Source organism: Nycticebus coucang, chromosome 20, assembly GCF_027406575.1.
Source record: "Nycticebus coucang isolate mNycCou1 chromosome 20, mNycCou1.pri, whole genome shotgun sequence".
NCBI lineage: Eukaryota > Metazoa > Chordata > Mammalia > Primates > Lorisidae > Nycticebus > Nycticebus coucang.
The window spans coordinates 24,467,212-24,491,566 of record NC_069799.1 but is presented as its reverse complement, the minus strand read 5'-3'; the positions used below and the strand labels follow the sequence as shown (position 1 = coordinate 24,491,566).

At 37.6% G+C, this 24,355-nt stretch overlaps 1 protein-coding gene across 1 annotated transcript; it reads left to right on the top strand.

Annotated features, from left to right (window-relative positions):
* Positions 1–1,704: 1,704 nt before the first annotated feature.
* LOC128573116 (band 4.1-like protein 2) lies at positions 1,705–18,893 on the top strand. The gene is made up of 4 exons (XM_053573310.1): positions 1,705–1,790; positions 5,076–5,180; positions 14,384–14,426; positions 18,779–18,893. The coding sequence occupies exons 1-4, from the start codon at positions 1,734–1,736 to the stop codon at positions 18,841–18,843; spliced, it is 270 nt and encodes an 89-aa protein (XP_053429285.1). The 5' UTR covers positions 1,705–1,733; the 3' UTR covers positions 18,844–18,893.
* Positions 18,894–24,355: the final 5,462 nt, after the last annotated feature.

Below are 24,355 nucleotides of genomic sequence, written 5' to 3'. Positions count from 1 at the left end.
TCTGCTCACTGTCCTGCTGCGGGACAACAGAAACCTACATTGGATCACTAAGGCTCTAGGCTCATTGCACCTGGAACACTTGAGTCAGCAAACACAAGGGCAAATCATTTGTCTCTTTACACAGAAGAAATGGAGACCAGCTGTGCTAACCCTAATAAGCATCTCTATCCCAAAGTTTAAATGGCATATCCACATCCCTAGAGATGAGAGAAAAGAATTCCAAGATTAGTAGTCTTCCTCCTATAGATAGCTACCAGAATCAAAGTCCAAAAATATAAAGCCAGATAGAGAAATGGAGCTTTGGAGTGTTGTCTGTGCCTCCCAGCCACCTTCAGTTGCAGAAGTCTCTCATGGAAAAGGGGGTTGAGGAAAAGGGGGGAAGGTGGGCAGTGGAGACTAGCCTGACACCCAATCAGCTGGGTCTCATTCTCCTTTTTGACTGCAGACATGTCTGGAGGGACCATCTCTGAGCTGCCCTACTTGTCTACTTGGTCCTCATGTCTACAAGCCACCCACCGTAAATGCCCATATGACCACCTCACATCGTAATCTTCATTGTGTTTCACATATAATACATATTTTCAGAAATACTTCTGTGTGACTGCAGGTGTGTGCCATCACACCTAGTTCTATGTTTGTAGCACTTTTGAAGATACTCGGGGCATTACTTCTTGGCCAGGATGCCAGGACTTTTATGACTAGTTAAAGGAAAAAAAAGTCTATGATCGACTATCTCTGCCAGGCTCTGCCTATTCTCTATGGCAGTTGTTTCCACACTTTGAAAGTCCCTTTGCCTGTGTAAATTTACCCAATGGTTATTTTCAGATTTAATTTAAATTTTGTTTCCATGAGTTGTGATAAAATCAAGATCAAATCAATCATTAGATATGTTTTTTCTCCTCTAGAGTTTCTTCATTTGGTTTGGATTAGGGTCCATAGACATTTGTCTTATCATCATGTACACAAATAAAAGAGTAAGCGAAATGGACAGGATGGAGGTTTTACAAGTGTGATTATAGTTTGAGTACCTTTCTCAGAAAATTAACTTTTGCATTGGAACAGTGATAGTAAAAATGGTGCGACTGGAACACAAAATGAGATATCTTTGCTCTAGATTTAATGTTATTGCTATTAGGCAAACTACATTGAAAATCTGTTGCCATAACTGCTAGCATTGTGGTATATTTTGGTTTTAATGTGTAAATTTGCAATAAGATTGTGCTTCAATACTTTGGTGATAACATTTTCCTATTACCACATATAGAAGGAAGAAAACTAAGTACACAGAAAAGTAAGTATCCTATACAAAACTGGACAATGGGGGTTAGTTGTCATTTATAACTAGTTGAAACCAATGAACAGTAATACCTATGGTCTTGGTCACTTTAAGGTGTAACTGTCCTGATTTAGAATTCTATTGTGATGCTGGTTTGGGTTCTGTGACTCAGATGGAATTCTGAGAGTCAGACTACCAGTCTTCATTTTCCCCTATACTTTTGAACCTTCCTCTTGTGGGATTTCTCCCTCTTATCTCTCTGCTATTTCCCTTCTCACACTTTCTTATTCCACTCCTTGCCAAAACTATAATTGAGAGAGTTTATAAAGTACCATTTTATGATTTTGTTTCATCTACAGCATAAGCTGTAATGATGATCACGGAAGTAGGCTCTGCCTCTCCGGAAAAGACTGAGATAAAAGCAGAGGCCTCTGCTAACGGCAGGAAGAAGACCCAGATGATGAAGTGTACTGTGGTCCTCTTAACTGGTTTCAAATACCTCTGTGAGGTAGAGGTGAGACAGAGCTGAGTGGAGAGCTGTAGTGATGTGTGGTCATGGCATGGCACAGTGAATGTGTTTCACCAGGTGTCTGTAATCTAATTTTCATAATTTTGTATTAAAAGAAAAGAAAAAGGTCATTTCCGTTACAAACAAAATTACCTGTCCCTTAAAACAAGCAGTCCTGTGTACTGTGTACTCCAGTCCTGTGTACTCGGTGTTTGTTCTGAATAGTCATGAAATATTCTGATTATTACCTTTGGCTGTAAGATGTTTCTCCTGAGGAGACCTTATGGTAGTAGGTTGGTATTTCTGAATAATGAATTGTAACTCCAAATGTTTTACCTTGAGATAGATAATAGCTAAAATCTAGCTTATTTATGTAGTTTCATTTAATGAGAAAACACCCATGATTTATGAAGCATAATTCCTTTGACAGAAGCCTGACAAAAACCAATGACAGAAGCCAGTGTCATTTTTGAAGCCTTCAGTACCTTATCATTTTATGTCAATCAGAAGAATTTAGTGCTTTTTACAACTAATTACTTAATTTATGACATCTACTAATAGCTAATGTTTACAGAAGAACTGTGTGAAACGCTTTGATTATGTCACTTAATATATATGAGACTCTGTGTAAGGTGGGCATCATTAGTATTGCCAGTGTTACTGTGAGGAATATGGGGTAGAGGTATTAAACAACTTGGCCCATGTTTCACAGCTAGTTTGTTGTTGAATCAATATTGTATCCCTGGTAATTTGATTCTAGAGCTCATGGACCTGAGCACAGAATGATACTGTTTCTTCTGCTCCACATGGGACTGATCTTGCTGGTTAAAAGCTGCTCTAGTTGATTTTCTATTAACATTTTTCCTAACTTCCGACATTCTTGTTAAAAATAGAAGTTATACTTTAACAACGATGAAACAGTTCAGCTTGGTAATAACATCTTAAGTGTATGAAGTAGAACAGTAGTTTATTATGTATTCAGATGATTTATGGTTCTTGTGCTCACCTTGATATTTCAATTGTGTTTAAAGATAGGGAGAAGTGAAAGGGGATTGAAAATCTATGTCTTAATTCTTGCCATAACAAAATGCCTTAGCCTGCGTCATTCATAAACATCAGGAATGAATTGCTTTCAGTTCTGGAAATTGGAAAGTCCAAGACTAAGGTGCCAGGAAATTTGGTATTTGATGAGGAGCTGCTTCCAAGATGGGTGCTGCTTCTTGCATTTTCACCAAGTTCTAGGAGCAAGTGCTGTGTCTTCCCTTGATGGAAGGGACAAGGCTGCTCCTATACAGGGAAAAGAATAGAAAAGAATGATTTTCTGAACTTGGGTCAAGGGACCCCATGTCCCTTGTTTTTCCTACCTACCCTAAAATTGAGGGAATCTAGATTTTTGAGCATTTAACTTGATCCTAAGTGACCTTGAATCATTGATTCAATCTCTCTGGGCCTATTTCTTTATCTATAGATTATAGGACTATTTAGATGATCCAAAATACCTATTAATTTATAAATTTCTTTTGATCAGTGAACCACAGGAGTGACCATTGTCCTTTATTTTTTAAATCTAGTTTTGTTCTATCTTTTCTTAAAAGTCATGAATTATTTAAAAAACTATAAAAACACAGAAACAGTAGAAGGGACAGTTGGTATCCACCATAAACATTTAATCAGACATTACTACCTTATTGTGTGTTTTCGATCTTTAACCAAATAAAACCTTAGGGGCATTGCTTCATCTCATTGTCATCTTTTCCTTCTTGCTTTGTATATCATTTTATGATATGTAAATCTTAATTTGTTTTAACAGCTGTAGAGTATTCCTTTATATGACTGAACCATTTATTCCCCTTCTTTATGTACAATAATGGCCCTTCAGTGAACATTGTAGGATGAGTTTCCTCATCTACTGTGCAAGAGTTTCTTTAGGGTAGACAGACAGTGGTGAAATTATTGATGAAGTTTCACTTCACTTTTCACAGATACTGCCAAAGTGAATGTGCCAATAACTTACATTGTAACCAGCAGTCATTTAAGTTTGATTTTACCACATTATCATTAATATATCTTATTATCAAACTTATTACTTTTGACCAATCATATGTATGGGAAATCACATTAGTATTTTAATTTGTCTTTACTTGATCACTGCCAACTTTCACTAGGTTATGCTGCAGTACCAACCAGCGTTATCTAGGGAATTGCTATTAAGGATTTCTAAACGGGGCACATAACAGGGTACTGAAGTGTTCATGTTTTCTCATTAAAATGTTGTACATCACGAAAATTACAAAAATGTCAGTTACATGCTAACTGATCTAGTTGGCCACTGTTATAACCTAAAAACTGACTTTTCACACACACACACACAAAAATTAACTATTTATATGGTGCTGTGGTTATTTCTTATTCTCAAAGATAATGGGCGAGTATGATGTAGTGAGACAGATTCTACCAGCCACTCGGTTTTGCTACTTTTTGGTGAAACCTGAATCAGTTCATTACTAGGAATAATAAAGCATTTTGTAGATGTTCTAAATCACAGATAAAGGATGAAGAGTGGATTAGCTCTTCATGTAATCATCATTAGCAGCAGATTCCCTACTAATTAACATTGTTTATGTTTGGTTTAAAATAACTAAAAGAACATATAAGCAAATGTCAGAAAGAGTTTGCTGTTAATATCTACATATTTTGTAAAAAGGTATACTTTGTTCTGGTAAAACCTTTGTTGACTTTTCTACAGTGAATCTTTCCTTGATTTAATAAAAGTGTTAGTTTTGGAAGTAGAAATAAAATAAAGAAAATTCTGTCTACAAATGTGGTAAAAAGTGAAACATCAAACTAAAATGTTGGTGGAATAAATGATGTTAGGATATATTGAATAATGGGGCTGATTGATTTTCCTGGGGACTATCCAGTCATATGTCATGAGCCACCTGAAGGAATAGAGGGAAGCAGTCTCAACAGATTTTCTACCATTTTTAACATTAGTAAAGGAACTGCTCGCATAGTGCCTTTTTAGTCCTTTTTGTTACAGGGACTAGTATCAATAAAGCAGAGGGCATTTTATTATGATTTCACTTTAGATTTTCTGCTTTTTTATGAGTGGGAGGTATAAGGGCTAAAGTGAAAAGCATTATGAATCATTTTCATATTGTCATAAAATTGGGAAATAAATATGTTAGGTTACTTTACACTATATCATAGATCTGCCAGTATGTTCTGTAGTTACAGTACTCATGAAATCTTTAGTGCTTGAAAAGTAAAAAATGCTGCTTTTTTCTTCAGAAAAATTCAGTGGGACAAGCATTATTGGACAACGTATGTGACCATCTGGATGTGCTAGAAAGGGACTATTTTGGGCTCATGTTTTATGAAAATGTTGAGGAGAAGGTAAGTGACTTTGACACTATCTTTACTTTTAAGAACTTTTTAAAACAAGTTTTTATCGTATAAAATTTATCTTTAAAATAACTTGTGTTATCAAGACTTCACCTTAGAAATCTGGTAAATATTGAAAAACTATCTTGTGTAGAGAAAATGATCTATACGTTTTGGGAGTTCTTTTGTATGTGTGTGTTTTACACTTGTAAGCAGACAGAATGTAATTGTCATCGATTGAAAATTGGTGTTCTGACATAAAAACAACACAGAGTTTTAAAAATGGCATTAAACGTTTGGTTTTCAATGTCTCAGTCTGCCTTTTTGTTGCTAAGGATGGATAAATGAGCTCACACTGTGTAGGCACCTGCATGGTGGGTATTAAGGGTGCCTGACACATGGGATGGAGACACATTGGAGGGATTCTATGTGAGGATACCCAAGGCTCATGATGAGAGTAAAAGGGATTACTGTTTGAGACCTAACACTCAAACCACAGAAAGAAGAATAGAAGGGTGAGTACAGAAACCTGAGTGTGCATTTTATTTGCCTACATGACATCATTGTTTGTATTTCCATGTCCCGCTAATAAAATACAGGGTAGGAAGGATGGCATTATAGAACAGGACATTTTCTGAACTTGCTTACTTTTCTAATCTTGATGTTTAGTTTGTGTTAATTTCATGTTTAGACTAGAGGCAATTAAATTGCCTGCCAGCCTGCTGAAGAGTGTGTGAGTACCCTTACTAGGTCTGTGTGTACAACGCTCTTCTCAGAAGTAACAACATATATGACTAAACTGGACATTTTTGAGGCTATAAATTATAAGTTGATCTTAATAGTGTTTCCAAGCATGTCCTTCTTTGTTGGCCTTCAAAGGCATAAAAGAGAATGTGGTGAGAATGGTTGTTGTTATCTAAATTTTTGAACTTACCAGTTAGTAGTTTCCTATGAGCATTTAATCTTTGCAAAATAGGGACAAAATTCAGTATGTTGTCGAATGTATAGACTGATGTGTTCTGTTAGTAGAAATAGACTATGCTATATTAAGAAATCCAGAATTTCTGCAACACTAGTTTTGCATAAGAGTGATATTTACATAATGAGATTCATTATATTTTATTTTGATAACTCCTAATATATGTGTCTAATTTATATTCTACTCATAATCTCAGCCTACTGCAGAGGGGATTTGGTAATTTTTCTGCCTGTGGTCTACAAATGTAGTACAAATGTTATGTGTGTGTTATTCTTTCCTGCTATGACTCTGTGAACTCTTTGAGGATACAAACTTTGCTTTATTTATTTTTGTTGCCTCACCATATCTAGACATTAACTAATGCTTGTTACCTATAAACCATCTCAGACCCTGTCCATTGTCATCACAAGAAAGTAAGAGGTATCAAGGAGGATGTGGAGAAATTTAAACCCTTGTGCGCTGTGTGCGGGAACGTCAAATGGTACAGCTGTTAATAGAAAACAGTATGGACATGTCATAAAAATGAAAAGTAGAGGTATCATATGGCACAGCAATCCCATTTCTGGGTATAGATCAAAAATAGCTGAAAGTGAGACCTTGAAGAGGTATTTGGACACTCATGCTTATTGTAGCATTATTCATAATAGCTGAGAGGTGGACGTAGCTACATGTCCATTAATGGATAAAAAAAGTGTGGTACATACGTATAAGGGAATGTTATTCAGTCTTAAAAAAGGAAATTTTGTCATTTGTTATAGCATGAATAAATGTAGAGTTAAAATGTTAAGTGACATAAACACTGTATGATTCTGCTAGATGAGGCATCTGAAGAATCAAACTCATGGAAACAGAGAATAGAATTGTGGTTGCCTAGGGCCGTGAGAAAGGAAAACGGGGAATTGTTCAAATGGTTTCAGTTTTGCAAAATGAAAAAGTTTTAGAGATCTGTTGTACAATAATGAGAATATAGTTAACATAACTGTGCCTTGACAATGTTTAAAATGGAAGGTTTTATACTATGTGGTTTTTTACACAATAAAAAAAAAAACCCTCCCTATGGGCACAATGGCAAAGGATCCAATAGAGAACCATGAACACAAAGACCCTGGCCTCCTAGATGTCTCTGCTTATATTCTAGTTGAGGAGACAGAGGAAAGAACTAATTACCCAGTTACTACATTTTGATTCCTGCTCTACAGGAAAAATTATGGACACTAAACAGAAATACTGTTCTGTTTTTTTTTTTTTTTTTTGAGACAGTGTCCCATTTTGTCACCCTCGGCAGAGTGCCCAGCTGACAACAACCTCAAACTCTCAGGCTTAGGCAATTTTCTTGCCTCTGCCTCCCAAGTAGCTGGGACTACAGGTCCCTGCCACAATGCCTGGCTATTTTTTTGTTGTTGCAGTTGTCATTGTTTATCTGGCCTGGGCTCGTTTCAACTCACCCACCGGTCTTGGTGTTTGTGGCCTGCGCTATAACCAAAATGTTACGGGTGCCAGGGTGCCGGGACTCCATCTAGGAAGACCGTTCTTAAGAGGGAATGTTGTTTGAGCAGAGACCTATGGTGTGAGTGGACCTTGGCTGGGTAACAGAACATAGGAAGTACAGACAGGGGACCCTGAGTTTAGGGCAGCTATCTGCTTGAAAATTCTAAAGAAGCCTGTAGGGTAGGGCTGGGCATTAGCAGAGGTCAGATCATGTCGGGGTATCTAGGCTATTCACTGAGACTTGGGTAATTTCCTTTATCCTACCAAATGGTAAGTCATTGATAGGATGAAGCAAGTATGTGAGATGAGCACTTTTGCCTTCAAGAGGTCACTTTGTAGCTGGGCCTTGTGGCAGATCCCTGCAGTTTTAGACACTTGGGAGGCTGAGGCAGGAGGTTAACTTGAACCTAGAAGTGTGAGGTTGCTGTGAGATGGTTAATAACACAGTACTCTAGCCTGGGGCAACAGAGTGAGACACTGTGTCTAAAGGAATAAATAAATAAATAAATAAATAAATAAATAAATAAATAAATAAATAAATAAATAAAACACTTGTGCTAACACTGAGAATGGGATGAAAGGGGACTTGAATAAGGGTGATTACTGAAAGCACAAACATGGCTTTAAGGTTGTGGCAATGGAAATAGAAAAGTGAATAAGAGAGTCTTTGCAAGGAGACAGAATCAATCTAATGATTGACCGGTATGAGCAAAGGATGGCAGATACTAAGAATAAGTAAGGCCTGGTTTTTGGGAAGTTGGAGGAGTTTATTTAGGAGAAAGAAGACTTGATGGGCCGTGGAAGGGGATAGAATGAATATAGTTTCCAACAGTTTGAACTTTGGCTCAGATAACCTCTGGAAAGAATAAGTAAACAAATGAATTTAATTTTGGATATGTCTTAAAAGATAGCATCTAGCATGAAAAATGCTCTATCTGTAATTCATCTCAAATGTACCTAGTGCATGAGATGCTTTTTTTCTCGATGAAAATACCGTACTTGTTGGGTTGAGGCTTATAACCAGGCATAATTATTTAGAATTTATTTTTTTTAAGAATCAGATGTGGCATTTACCACAAAGACATTAGTACTAGAATAGAAATGCCTGTTACCAGCTGATCATTCTGGGATTGGCACTGTGTGGCCGGCACAGTTCTCAGCACCTTATACATGTTGTCTCAGGGAGTTTTCAGAAGAGGCTTCCAAGGTAATGATTATCAGCCACAATGTGAAAATGTGAGGCATAGAGAAGTTAAATATTTAACCCAAGGTGCCTAGGGCAAAAAATGTTATAGATAAGTTCGAAACTCAGGCAAAACTAGGTAGAAAAAAGTAGATTTTAGGCAAAATGCAAAATTGTGAACTTCCTGTTCATTAAGAATAGACACACTGTTTCGTAGCTATCATAACTGGGAATATAGGAGTGTACCATCTTTTCTCGGAGGAATTTTCCATGTCATCAAATTCTGAAAGTCCTCTTACAAGACTTTCTGTATAGGGTGTTGAAGGACGGTGCTGGCTGAGTTTCTATTATGAGTTTGACTGTTGATCACTCTATTATGACATTAATACATGTGTGACTTGAGCTAACTTACACATGGTGATAGTGTGCCGGTCTGTGCCAGTGCTATTCAAAAGGGACTTCCTTTTTCATATCAGAATCACGGGAGAGACAGAATTAGGAATTAATTAATTAGGAATCTTATTTATCTTTCATCCTACCTCCATTCTTCCTAAATACGCACCAAATACAATAATACATATGAATGCTTATGTTTACTGGGCATGCCGTTATTGTCCCCTTCCCAGTTAAAAAAAATACTAGCTCATTGTTTAATTTGCATAATTTGTGTAATTTATTGAAAGATGTTATAGCAGGAGATGTTATAGGAGTGGAGATTTATTGAAAGATGTTATAAGATGTTACCAGGTGGACTATGAGATGTCATATTGCTCAGGTATGTTGGAACAGAAAATGGATTAACCATTTGGTGAAGCTAAAATTATCAAGTGTATAACCTCCTTATAATCTAACTCTATTCATTATGAGAGCCTAATATACTCTGTCCTAAATACCTGCCTGACATTTATTAGGGACTAGAGAGGAGACACTTTTTGAAGTTTTACTGCCTGGAACGAATATTTTGTGTTACATAAAGGCAGATCTATCAATTTTGGGAATGAGATGAACAGTTTAGTGTTGACATAGCTACTGAAAATTAGGGGCAATATTCTGGATGTGAGCAGGGAATGGACATTCTGCACAAGAGAAGCAGCGGCTCCAGCATGGAAGGTCCTGATACACATGAGGCATTTTAAGCTGTCTATTGGGGATGGCGGAGGTGGCAGTTCCATCATCTCCACATAGAAAAGACCCATGAGGCACAGGCATATGGGAAAGAGGAGCTGGGGACCAGTTTTAAAGCCGTGTTTTCTCAGCAACTGCTGTGTTTTCTCAGCAAGTGCTCTCTTTCAGCTGGAATCCCAGGTTTTTTGGGGGGCTCTGTGGGGAGTGCTGATGGAGATGCTGGGAAAGCAGCTGGAAAGATAGGCAGAGACCATTTTTGGAATATATTGTATCTCATGTTAAGGAATCCAGATTTTAAGAAGAAAGATTTTTGGTCAGATTTACATTTCGGAAAGAACTTGTTCCTGGAGTTGAAAGCAATTATACAGGGAGCTGAGACCAGAGACAGGGAGGTCAGGAGATGATTGTGAACATCTAGCCACGAGGTGATGAATACCAGGGAGGTGGTATTAGGGGTGAAGAGGAAGACACAGAGACACTGTGTGGGGAATGTGCCTGGCAGGCTGTATGACCCATCACCTCTGAGGTGTGATGTTGAGTATGGAAGGTAAGTTCAAACGTCAAAGTTGGGCGCTGGGGAGTTTGTGGAGACTTTACATAGGTCTTTGGAGGAAAAGTAGCAGTTTGGGTAGAGTTAATCACTGGAGAGTAAACTTAATTGTCATTTTGCCGAATTGGACGTATTTGTAGGTTGTTGGCTAGATAATGCTTGGGGATCAAGGAGTAGGTGAAGCCATAGAAAATTAATGGTGTAGAATTTCTGCACATGTGTGAACTATTATTTTAAGAGCCTGGCCATGAAAAGAACAGAAGGGAAGGCGACATTAGAGGATGTACCCCAGTACTTCCAATAGATGTTTTCATTTTGGTGGGAATTTGGAATACCTGCCCTGTCCAGTAGCTGTTGGTGCAACTGGACAGCAAATGAATAACATCTACTCAGTCCATTTGTGTTGAACTGAGGGACCTGGGGAGGCCAACACCAGCCAGCTCTCCGGGGGGAGAGACAAAGGTGCACACCCTCTCTATGTCCCTCACAGGCTTTTATTGAAGTCTCAGGCATGAGAAAATAGAGCACAGAGCAAAGCTTAGACAGAGGTTAAGGGTGAAAACACAAGGCATTTATCTTTAACTGCATGATGGAACTTTTAACACATTTTGTTTCTTGTACTTCTGTCTTGCCTTTTTCTTATCACTGCTAAATATGACTTAGGGCTGAGACACTAGTTCTGTCTAGTGGGTATCCTTTTTAGTATGCAGGGCAGCAGTGATGCTTGGGTTTCCCCCTGAACACTCTGTCGTAGTGCCTTCCACTTTTATCTCCATTTCCCACCCCCTGTTTTGCTTTTTAGAGCACATTGAAATTTCTTACAGGGAAATATAAGAGGAGGATTTTAATCATGTTGTTTTAAAAATAACCCAAGTTAGTATAACATGTGACCCCATCTGTCTGTTCATGTCAGAAAGTTCTTGGGACATGGATTAGTTTCTGTTTCTAGAGTATTATTTGTAAGGTGTATCCACAAGGAGCCACAGGGGGCTGTTGATCACTTTAAATATGGCTGGCATGACTGGTGAGTGGTGGCTATCATACTGGACAATGCAGATAGTTGACTAACGGTTGGGAGGGTTGGAGGATTTGCTTTATTGTAAATAGCTTTGGCTTTCCTGTGAGAAAGCCCAAGAAACATAGATGGCTGATCACAGAGAGGAGTGATGATGAGAAAATGTTCTAAATTCATGAAATTGATTAGCCTCGAGTGAAGAGAGTGACCTCATACAGAGTCTGCAAGAAACATGATAAGAGGTGGTGTAGTGTGGTTAAAAAATTTGAGTTGTACAAAGTGCAGTATAAAATCTCTGTGAAACAGATGGCAAAACCATCTGTTTATGAGTGAGTAGGGTTGCAGTGGGACCAGGGGAGACAGCCACCCAAGAGCTAGCACAGGGGTTGCTATTGACTGAGATTGGAGATCATAAAATTGTGACGACAATAGAATATATTCGTGCGTTTTTCTCTAACTGCCTTCATCAAACTGGGTATAATAGTGGAGAAATGGAGTATTGGATAGGTTCTCTCTTGGCTGTATTTATGGTAGTTACAGTTAGAGGACAAAGCAATGAGAAAATTGGAGATGTTGTTGAGATGCAATCAAGATGATTAGTCAGAGGGTCTTAGGAAGGAAAGTAATTGAATCTGAAATAGGAGATTGGCTTCGAAAAAATATCTTAGGGAAGGAGTAGAATTGCAAAGATGTTGAAGATTAGGCACAGTGGTAATAAGTGTTTAGAAAACTTAGATGAGAGGAAATGTCTGTTTCTGAGAAGTGTGATGACATGACCTGGCCTGTGGCCGTGAAGGCTATGGCTGAAGTCAAGGAGAGGTTAAGGTCATTAAGTCAGATGATATTAACATAAGGACAAATTTGGGTGGGGTTTACCATAGCATTCTTGGTCAAAAATATGCTAATGCTAAATAATTTATAATTCCTAATACATCATAGTTACTCTTAGAAAAACGTCAGATGAAAATACACAAACATTAGGCACACACTTTGTGTCTAGGCTTTAACTGAAAACTTCTGGGGAATAAAAAGTGAGATGTCCTTTCTGAGAAAATCAGGTTTCAGGAAATCATTGTTCAAATATATTTGGAAGTGAATTAAATTATTCACATATAATCTAATTTGATTTTTTAACGTTTGTTCCATAAAATTTTAAAAAGGTCTTCTTGTTTGTTGTGGACAAAATCTAATCCTAAAGTAACCTAGGCAAAGAATGCTTTTTCTTCCTGGATAGATTTGTATAACATTCTGTTTTATTTCCCACAGAGATGTATTACTATTCTACTAGCTTGATTTAATCAGAGTTACTTTGTTTCAAACCCTTGCAGTTTCAACAATGTGATTGATCTTGGATTTCCCATCCTCCAAGACTGTGAGAAAATAAATTCCTGTCATCTAAGTCAAAAAAAAAAAAAATAGGACGCAGGGATAGGTATAGGGATCACTGCCCTGGAAATTTGAAATGGACAAGAGAGATTAGGTTTGATACTGAAGACAATAAGGTAGGGTGGGGATTTGTAGTTGTGAATCAGTGTGGGGGGCAGCTGGGTCTTGCTGTTCATTTTTAGAGCTGCTTATTATTATTGGGAGCAGTATTTGGATGGGGAGCAGTATGTGGAAACAGTGCCCTGCTAGGGCTTTCTGTAGGGAGCTGACTTGACAACTCAGTGTAGGCTGATAAGCCAGTAAGACTTGAAAACTGTCTGTGTACATTTTGCTTTGGGAAAAAGTAATCATTTTTATGTCAAAAGAAATTTTGGGCTCTCCTACTCCAAAGGTAGTCCCAGGAGCAGCAGTGTTAGCACAATGTAAAAACTTGTTAGATAAACTCCAGGCTGCATTTTTTATTAGATGTTCAGGTGATTCATTCATTTGCACTTGAAAGTTAGGCAAATATTGATGAAGGGGATAAAATAGGTATGAGAGAGTTTGAAATGTTACAAAAGTCAAGAGAGTTATGGGGTCCTAATAAGCCCATGTGGTTTGTGTTCCCACAAGTGTTCAAATACACGGGTTATGAAGGAGGTAGGTTGTATAGTTTTGTTTGTAAGTTGAATCTGTATGTAAGATAGAACAGATACATTTACCCATTACCTGTGATAGCCTAAATTTCTAAGTATGAGTTGTAGGTTAGTGAGATGTTTGTAACTTCGGGGCCTACTGTAATAGCCTCCATTCATAAGTGCAAGCTTTATGCAAATCAGATATCTGTAATTAGGGGACTGCCCGGATTCATAGTGACTTAGGCATGAGTTTGACCAATCCCACTCTCTGTGGACATTTTAACCATATATTCTGAGGTTCTTTCTAACACTGCTCGTATCCTATGAGTAGACATATGCTATTAGGATACATTGTCTAGCACTCTTTTCCCAGATTTTTCTGTCATGAGAGGATCAAGCCTCATTTGGAACACTTTTTCTCTGAGAACCTGTATTAAAATGTTGTAGGGAAATGTCAGAAGACCTGGTTAACCAACACTGTTGCATCCTCAGATTGCAAGAGGGACTTTACCTAACAATTGTAATCAGTGTAACTGGCTTATTGTACCCTCAATGAATCCCCAACAATAAAAAAAAAAAAAAAAAGAAAGTGTAGTTCCATTTCAGATCCAAGAGAACGAGGCCATAAGAGTCACCTTAGAAGCATTTAGTATTTATTTAAAGCACACACAGAAACTCAACACACGTAAACACATGTACTGAAAACCAAGTCACTACTTAGCCTAGTGAAATGCTAACAGAGGAAAGCTGCTTGGAATAGGACTTTATGAAATTGTGCTTACAGTTTAACAAGTAGGTGAATCATAAATGGCTCTATTTGTGACTCTGGAGTTTTTCTTCTGGGTTCATTAAACTTTTCTCTCCTCCTGCAGATCTGGCTTGATCCCACAAAAAAGATAAAAACACAAATGCGAAGTGAGTATTTAAATCATATTTGGGGGTTGTTAAGTTAATCATTACATCTATTTATCCCTTTATTATCTGTAACATTTATAGGAATATAAGCTGGGATAATAATATAGTGCTAGACTAATCAGTTCTGTTTTGCATGTAATACCATCTTAGGAGTTAATAATGCTAATGATATTTTTGAAGAATTGTGACTATTTTGAACTTGGCTTAGGGTCTTCTATTTTTTAGGAAGTTCTAGACTCACATTCCTAAATGTTCCCTCACAGTGTCTGACTTTGTTTTTCTGGGAAAGAATGAGAAGATGTTCTTCTCATGCAAGAAGACATGCCATCATGTGATGATTTTTGTAGATTTGATTCTTAGTAGACATATACCATGGGCGTGGCTTTGATTTGGAAGTGTCTAATTAGTTTAGTCAGCATATCTGTGGATCCAGAGTAGTAAAGGTACACTGGTTGCAGATGTTCTGGAAGAGTGAGTACTCGAGCATCTTTCCAGGGCTGTGATACCTTCACTGTCTTTACTTCTCCTTGGTTCCACAATCAAGGGCCACTGTTTTTACTCTTTGAATCTGGGTTTATAGTTAGGCCTGCTTACCCCTTTCTTCCCATGTACCCATAGAATCTCCGAGTGCCTTCAAATGTCCACTCTCACCAGATGAGTTCTCTAAGCCTCATCTCTGCCAAGATTTCATTGTAGCTTTCAGTCAAAATATAATTAGCAAAGGTAAACGTTAATTTTTGAGTTATTTGTGACAAATATCAACCTCATTGTTATTGTTGAAAATTTGTCTTTAAAACCTTTATTTTCTCAAAGTTACCTGAAAAGACTCCATCTGTTGAATGCTTGCATATGATTAATATATAAACTGTTTATAGCTAGAAGGTCTGTTGCTATATAGCCGGGTAAAAATGATGATGTGGCAATATAAAAATAAATGAAAATTTAACTTGAAAATGATTAGGAGTAGATTTTGAGTGTTCTCAACACAAAAACATATCTGAGGTATAACAACTATGTTAATTTGCTTGATTTAGCCATCCCAGAATGTATTCATACTTTACAACATAGTATTATGAACCAGAAATATATACAATTTGTATTTGTCACTTTAGAAAAAGACTAGTGTTATGGATACATTTCATTACCTTTTAGAAAACATAGGCATTCTATTAGAAATTTATTCCTGTAGTCATAGCCAGGCACTCAAGTGCTGTGTTAATACCTAGAAAAAAAATCAACAATTAACCATTATGAAACGATAATCCTGTGATGGCATTGCTTTACTCTGGAGTGACAGTCACCTCCAAAACGTATGTTTTCATACACAGTGCTTGGATGCTTGATGCTGTCACCAAAGTGCTGCAAGGCAAGAGACATAATATTTAACAATACTTAGAAAAATCCTGTATCCAAGTATCCTATTTTTATATGTGTAAAGTAAACGTGAAATCAGACATAGGATTGATATTATTAGTAGAACAGTGACGTAGTGCCCTAAATACAGAAAAAGTGCATTTATGTCCACAGTAGCCAGTCAATAACTATTTGTGGACTATTGAGTTAGAGGAAAGGGAGTGTGCTGGCGGGGAGAAAAAGATAAAATGACACATTGAAGAAGAAGATGGGACTAAAGAAACTTCAAGTCAAGAAATTAGAGATCTGTCAACATCTTTTAAGGTGTATATGCCCAGCCTTGTTTTTATTTAAAAATCCTGTGAACTTGGAGCAGAACTCTAAATTCAGTCTAATGGAGTGATTTGAAACCCCTTAGAAAAGTAATACCTGCCCCTTTCCCTATAGTTTTATTATTTTGAGCATTCAAAATGAGACACATCACAACATTAAGTTTTAATGCATAAATGGTAAGATTTATTTTTAAGAAGTCATTTATGATATGAATGATTATCCTTTAGATCACAACACAGAAAACTTGATTTTATTTGAGGGTACTTATGCTTCTTGTATAAAGCCTGGGGAACAATTTTGTTGTCTTTAAGTATTGTGAAGTTTTACCAAACCTTCCCTTTTCTGGTATCCCTTTCACACTTTATTCAAATACTGCATCCTACTAGTAATGCAATGAGTAGTATTACTCCCTTCCACCAACAAAGTAGAAATCTTGAAATGCTTTTTTTTTAATTTTTATTTTTTAAGAAAATGGCAGAGAATATTTGGCAACTGAAAAGCCTGTGATTAAAAGAAATCTTATCTCTAAGCTAGTACTTGGAAGTCATATTAAAATGTTTGCATAATGGATCACCACATAAACATTTATGAAAGTAGAAATAAATGTTTCTAAGGAAGTGAACCTATTCATGTTAATGATGGGTTATTTGTGTAATTGATTTCTAATTTATTTTTTATTTTCTTTTAGTTTGGTAAATTGTGTTAATTTTTAAAATAATAAAATAAAATTCTGCACACGGATCTGCAGTGAGATTGATCTGTACCATTTAAACATTGACCTTAAAGTTTTATCAAAAATGTCCTTCTGAGTGGTACCTGTGCCTCAGTGGGCAGAGCACCAGCCCCATATACAGAGGGTGGTGTGTTCAAACCCAGCCCTGGCCAAACTGCAACAGAAAAATTTCCGGGCATTGTGGTGGGCGCCTGTATTCCCAGCTACTTGGGAGGCTGAGGCAAAAGAATTGCGTAAGCCCAAGAGTTAGAGGTTGCTGTGAGCCCTGTGATGCCATGGCACTCTACTGATGGCAATAAAGTGAATCTCTGTCTCTACAAAAAAAAAAAATGTCATTCTATTGATTGTTTAAATAATCATGATATTTAATTATTGCAGATCGCTCCTGGCTTTTTGCATTTAATGTAAAATTTTATCCATCTTATGCTTCTCAGGTGACTGAGAGTATTTCCAGGTACTTTATATTTGCATTTGAAAATTAATCTTTCCGTATAGCATTTATTTATTTCTGGGAGAATAGTAGTAATTTCAGGGTTGAAACCTAACAGTTTTTTATTAAGGTAAGTTTTAAAAGTTTCCTTAGAATTGAGTAATCCCAATTAGTTTGAAATGTTGTCAATTTCAAAATAAGTTTACTCCCTTTAGCTTTTTGATTTCCATTTGAGAAATGGAAACATAAAAAAATGATATAATGAAGCAACTTTGTTTTCTTTGTGGTATTTTAAAAAGTCACTGATGTTTAATCTTTGAAACTTTAATACTGGTGATTTTTACTTTAGAGCTCGTGTATCTGTGCACTAGTGTCATGTAACAAACTCGATATAAAGATAGAAAACTGAAACTATTTTTAAAAGGCATTTAAACTGGTAATTTTTTTTTTGTCCCCTGATCTCACCCAAACCACCAAACTAAGTAGGCTTTCCCTTGTAGAGTCAGTAGCTATTTCAATTCCATCTCCTCTGAGATTGTGTGGGCCATTAAAACACACTCCACTTCAATTGCAAAAATAAAGGACTCAGTTTATTAAGAACAGAATATTTACTGTTTCTGAGTATTTGAATGGTAACTTTTGGTGTAAATGCAGGGGCTATGGAGAGACAGTCTTGTAGCCTTCAGGGATAAGCTCCTTCCTATAATGTTAAGGAAAGGAGGCAAGAAACTTGTTAAAGTTCTTTTAGGAAAAAGAGAAAGTAACATGAACGAGGTAGAGATGATAAAGAAGGGTAACCTTAGGTTCTTCTAGCCAATGATTAAGACTCTCATTATTTTTAAAATTTCATTAATCTTCAGAACTTAAGACTGGCATTCTAATTTTTGTTAACATTTTCAATCCAAGAAGACAGTTGATGTGATTGGCATTTTTACTTTATTCTAACAGTAATCATCGACTATGACCAGAACAGCAGTTAAGAATTTCCATTCTAGGCTCTGCGCCTGTAGTACAGTGGTTAGTTACAGTGCCAGCCACATACACCCAGTGTGCCAGGATTGAACCCACCCCAGGAAACCTAAACAATAACAACTGCAACAACAATAACAACAGAAAAAGGCCAGGAATTGTGGCGAGTGCCTGTAATCCCAGCTACTTGGGAGGCTAAGGCAAGAGAATCACTTAAGCCCAAGAGCTGTGAGCTGTGATGTCACGGCACTCTACCAAGGGCAACACAGGGTGGACTCTATATCAAAAGAAAAAAAAATAATAACATTACCATTCTATTCATTAGCCTTTGAAACTAGTTTCTGTAAATAAACCAAAGTTTAGAAGCCCAAGGAGTGAGAGGAGGCTTCTTCATAGAGAATACCCTTTTTTTCTATGCATATGAAGGGGGTCTATGTTGTATATTTCTTTCCAAAGGGACATCAGCATTGAAGGAATAGAAGTGCTGCAGTCTTAACTAATTATTCTCCCCTTTTTTCCCTCTGCTCCTCACAGATACCTCCTATGCCTCCAGATCCGGGCAGACATTGTTTCTGGGCGCCGGCCCTGCCCCCCTGTGACTCGTGCCCTCCTGGAATTGTACACCATCCAAGCGGAATGTGGAAATTATGTGGATGATGAGGTCCTCAACAAAATCAAGCCACATACTAATTATTATTTTGGGTCCATTGACACCAAGAAGATGGAGGACTTGGTGTTGAATTTCTACAAAGCACATATGTATGTTGTCATGCTTCCTGGAGGGAGACTGGTCATGGTAGATTTAAATAGTGTCTCTTGTAACACTTTGTAGACATTTGAGCACAGTTTTGGGGATTATCCAGTTTTCTTTTTGGATAACCTAGCTCTGATCAAGCCAACCTGCACCCCCTGCGATCTCTTGTCATTGGTTGGGTGACTGTAATATGAGGCCCTATGCTCATGTTCAAACGCTTCACTTACTGGATGAATGCACCTTTCCCTAGGACACCTCCTCTTCCTTTAACCTACACACACTGGAAACAAGCATATACACATACATGTTTGGCATTTCTATTTCTTCTGCCTTTTAATGGTTTTATTACTATGGTAAAATGCCTGGGAGATAACAAAGCATTGAGATTTGTAAATAAAAAAGAAAGGACAAGGTATTGAGATTTGAATTAGAAGTGTAGGTGGTGATGGATGCAGGAAAATAGCAACAGAAATGTGGAGGTGGGGCTGGGTGTGGCGGCTCACACTGTAATCCCAGCACACTGGGAGGCCAATGGAAGGACTGTTTGAGCTGAGGCATTCCAAACCAGCCTAAGCAAGAGCAAGACACTGTCTCTACTAGAAACAGAAAAACTATCCATACGTCATGGCTCACACTGTAGTTCCATGTACTTAGAAGACTGAGGCAGGAGGTTCACTTAGCCCAGGATTTGGAGGTTGCAGTGTGCTGTGATCACACCATGGCACTCTAGCTAGGGCAATAGAGTGAGACTCCGTCTCAAAAAAAAAAAAAAAATCTGAAGGAACCTACCAATAAGCAGATAGTTACTTTATGCACATAAGATGACCCCTTTGGCTTAGCTAAAGATTACTAAAATTACATTAGTAATTCAATACCATATACTTTGGGAATGTTTCTATCTGTGTGAAAAGAGAATGGGTTTTTACACAAGTTTTTAAAAGCCTAGCTACACAATTATAATTTGTTCTGTTATTTAAAATTGTAGATTTATAGGACAGTGCTTCAGGCTCAAAGGAGTAGGGTGCTGGCCCCATAAGCCAGAAGCGATGGGTACAAGCCCAGCCCCAGCCAAAAACTGCAATAAAAAAAAAGAAAAAGAAAGAAAGAAAGAAAATTGTAGATTTATAAAATACTTTGTAAACGTTCTGAAAGAAACTTTCACATATTAGGAAACAGGCGAAAAGAAAGAAAGAAAGAAAGAAAGAGAGAGAGAGAGAGAAAGAGAGAGAGAGAAAGAAAAAGAAGGAAAGAGAGAAAAAAAGAAAGAAAGAAAGAAAATGTAGTTTTATAAAATACTTTGTAAATGTTCTGCAAGAAACTTTCACATATTAGAAAACAGGCCACATTTTTTGACTTTTCTTTAAAAAATAAATACAACATTTCACTCTGAAAATGTTACTGTGGTTTAAGTTGCGATCAACAGGCCTTTATTGTGTAGTTCTCATATGAATTATCAGGTACTGAAATGCCTTGGGGAATATAAGATTAATGGGACATGGACTTGTTCTCTAGGAGCTTAAAATTTGTTGAGTTAGGGTTAAGAATAGAAATATTTGTAGTGTGGACAGAATGTGATTATCTATCATGTGTATAAAATGAAATGCAAGTCATTTCAGTGTTCATTATGGTCAGTGCTAGCAACATAAAAGTAGGGAGTAAGAATTTCTCTATATTGTAGAAATGAAGTCACTTAAAAAAAATTCTCTGTTAACTTATACCCATTAATTCTGTGGCTTTCTTCATCAGTAGAAATAATAAAAATCAACTCTCTTCACATACAAATCATAAGGGTGGAGGTATGTGACTCATTGCTGTTAGCACGTTAAGATGAGAGGATCCTTTTTATTTACTTTTTTTTTTTCAGAGATAGTGTCTTACTCTGTCACCTTTGGTAGAGTGCTATGGTGTCACAGCTCACAGCAACCTAAAGCTTTAGGGCTTAGGCTATTCTCTTGCCTCAGCATCCCGAGTAGCAGGGACTACAGGCACCCACCAAAACGTCTGGCTATTTTTTGTTGCAGTTTGTCTGGGGCCGGGTTCAAACCCACCACCCTCGGTATATGGGGCCGGCGCCCTACTCACTAAGCCACAGGTGCTGCCCTAGATGCGATGATCTTAAGAGAAAAATGCTAGAGTTAAGAGTTGAGTCTGTTTTCCCATTTCCTGGTCTTCTGCCAACTTTCCTGGGTTACATCCTCTACTCCAAACTATCTAATCTTAGCCACCCCTGGCTCTGTTTTAAACACTTCTTTTTTGCATGTATTCAAAGCAACCGTAATATTGTTTCTTTTTATTCTCAGTGGCATAGCTTCAGCAGAAGCTGATTATCAGTTCATAGAGCACGCCAGGGGACTGCCCATGAACGGGGTTCATTTGCATGAGGCCAAGGTACTGTCATTGTCATGGAAAGTAACTTCACTCCAGTGTGTTCACTGAAGTTTTCCCAGGGCTCTAGCTTTAGAATGGCCTAGTTTCATAAAAAAGAAGAGAGAGAGAAAGGAAGGAAGGGAGGAAGGGAGGGAAGGAGGGAGAGAGGGAGGCGAAGGAAGGGGGAGGCAGGGAGGAAAGAAGGAAATAACAAAAGGATGGCCTAGTTCACTATTGGAAAGAGACTGTTGGCCTTCCCTTGAGGATTTCCAATATTTCTTCGGTTAATCATGGGGTTTTGGTAGTGGGAGGAATCATTTATTCTCCCCCTACTTCTTCTTTTCAGTAGTCTTTTTAATTAATACCTTTTCATGGGTAGTTATTCTAAGCACAACTTGTCAGCATTTTTTACCTCTTATCCTGGTTTATACTGAGTCCCAGCTTCTGCTAGGAGAAGTGCTGTGTCTGCCCCAGTTCCCTCTTCCACATTTGTATTAGGAGAGGGGAGCAGATCTTAGTAAACCTAACAGGGCTGAGGTGGCACAGTTCTGACTGCTTCCAAAAGCTTCTGGGCTGTGAAGGAGCCCTAGCCTTGGGCTCGTTCCTATAGGTCTGTTTTGGATTTTGTGAAAGATCAAGTACACTGGCCTAGGCTCACATGATGAAGAAACCTCAGTCTCATGTGAGAGGTAGTAAGATCAGGGAATCAAAAATAATGGTGGAGCACTTGTCATGATCTTGAAGATACGATTTTGAATGCCATACTCCTGAAAAATAAAATCCTAAAGATCAAATTTCTGAAAAAATAATTACAAAAATTGAAAACATATTTATTTGTATATTTAAAAGGAGTTTGAATTGAGAAACATAAAAACAGGACAGAATACTTCATAGGCCATTTCATACAATAAAGTAGGCAATAATATACCTATTTTTGTGAGCATAGATACACAGATATTCTAGTGACAGTCACTTTGATATAATAACAGTTATGAACAGGTGAACCCTATTCATCAAGAAATGAAAATGAAATCTGTAAATGCATACTATGGTTATTACTAGTGACAAATATCACCTATTTCATGATTCTAGCTTAGGTAATTACATAGTGGGGAGAGTCAAGGAAGAAAATGGGAGCCCAGGTGAAAGATGTATTTGGTTTTGAGAAATGTGTCCACAGTCAGTGGAATGTACTGAGGGAACCCACAGTTGTGAGCTTTGAAAGGACTCTGTCAAAACCTACCTGCAATTTAGCAGCCCCGGTTGCATGATTTAGGAAATCTCTAGGAAAACTTCCACTGAAACATAGATTTCCTTTCTATGACTCATGGGTCCCAAAAGACCTCCCAAGCACATTTCTCCTTCTCTAAACCCTACTACGCTTACCACATGCAAATCTTGCATCTCGTGATCATTGAGAAGCCAGTTCTTAGATTACAATGTCACAAAGCGTCAAGATTTTGTTTTTAAATGTGATATCTTAGAAAGAAAGCTAAAAAGTTATAGGCCCTGTTATAATATCAGTGTTTGCTTTGTAGTTAAGAGCAGAAGACTAAAAAATTCAAAGTAATCACCATTGTGTTTGTTAGCTATTTGATTTGTTAGATAATATTTGATGAGTAAGATGTTTGTGGCTTATTGAACAGACTCTCTATAGCAATTGAAAAGAAGTTTTTATGTACTTTATAGTTTTGTTCCTTTTTCTATTTGATCCTTTTTTATTGTCTTGAGTTCAGACTTATTTATTTATTGCTGTTAAAGGAGTTCTTTCTTTTTTTTTTTTTTTAATCTGCCCTTCTCAGCCAGGGCAATTTGTACAGTATATTTTTTTCCTCTTAACAATTGTTTTATTAAATCATAACAGTGTACATTAATACATTTTGGGATACAATGTGCTAATTTTGTATACAATTTGGAATGCTTACATCAAGCATATGTGAGGTTAACATAGCCTTCACCTCACTTACTTATTATGTTAAGACATTTTTACTCTACTTTTAATAGATTTGACATGTACCCTTGTAATATGCACCATAGGTGAGGTCCCAGTGATTACCCTCCCTCCACCAGCCTCACCGTTCCCCACTCCCCTTCTTCATCCTGGGCTATAGTTGTGTTTTATCTTTTGTGTGAAAGTGTGGGTAGTTATATATTGGCTTTGTAATAGTACTGAGTACATTGGATACTTTTTCTTTCTAGCAGAGTATCTCAAGAATGGAAGAAAAAATATCCAATGTTAGAGGAGTTCTTACTGGTGCATTCATGTTAGGATAATTAGAAGAGTCTGGAATAAAAGGACTCTTAACACAGGTGCAAGCAAACCACAAAGCAGCACAAACCATCGTCTGTGGTCCCCCGGGCTGTGTCAGCATCCCTTTTGACCTCCCCAGTTCTGAAGGTGGCAGAGTAGACTGCATACCTGAACCCAGAAGGCAGATGTGTGGAGATGGTTGTCTTAAGAGGAGCCAGGTTCAGAGGAACACAGGCAGCGTGATGCCACCATGCAGGGAGGGAATCTGAGTGTAAAATACTCCGAACTCCCCTCCATTTTTCTCCATGATCACTTGTGAGAAATTTCCAAACCCATTTGGCAGCCAACCATCAAGGGACCCGCTGTTATCCACATGGGGCAGCGTCCTGAGGTGGTGAGCAAGGCAGAGCAGGTGTTTCTTTTTAGACTTTCCTTTTCTGCCTTTTCTGCCCGGTGGCAGAACTCACATATGAGGGGTTAAGACATGCTTTTCCCCTTTTACTTCCTGGCACTTATCTTGAATTTGTATTCACACAAATGTTAAAAATCCTAAAACCATGCTATAGAGCAATACCAAAATCAACCAATTTACTTGAATCTGCATTGCCCTTATTTTTAAGTCAGATAAAATGGCTTTCTTGTCCTGTCCAAAGATTCCTTTGGACTGGAGATGTCTTGTGCAGTGTTTCCACTTGGGTTGCCTCCTGTCTTGTGGTGAGAACATGACACCGTGGGCAAT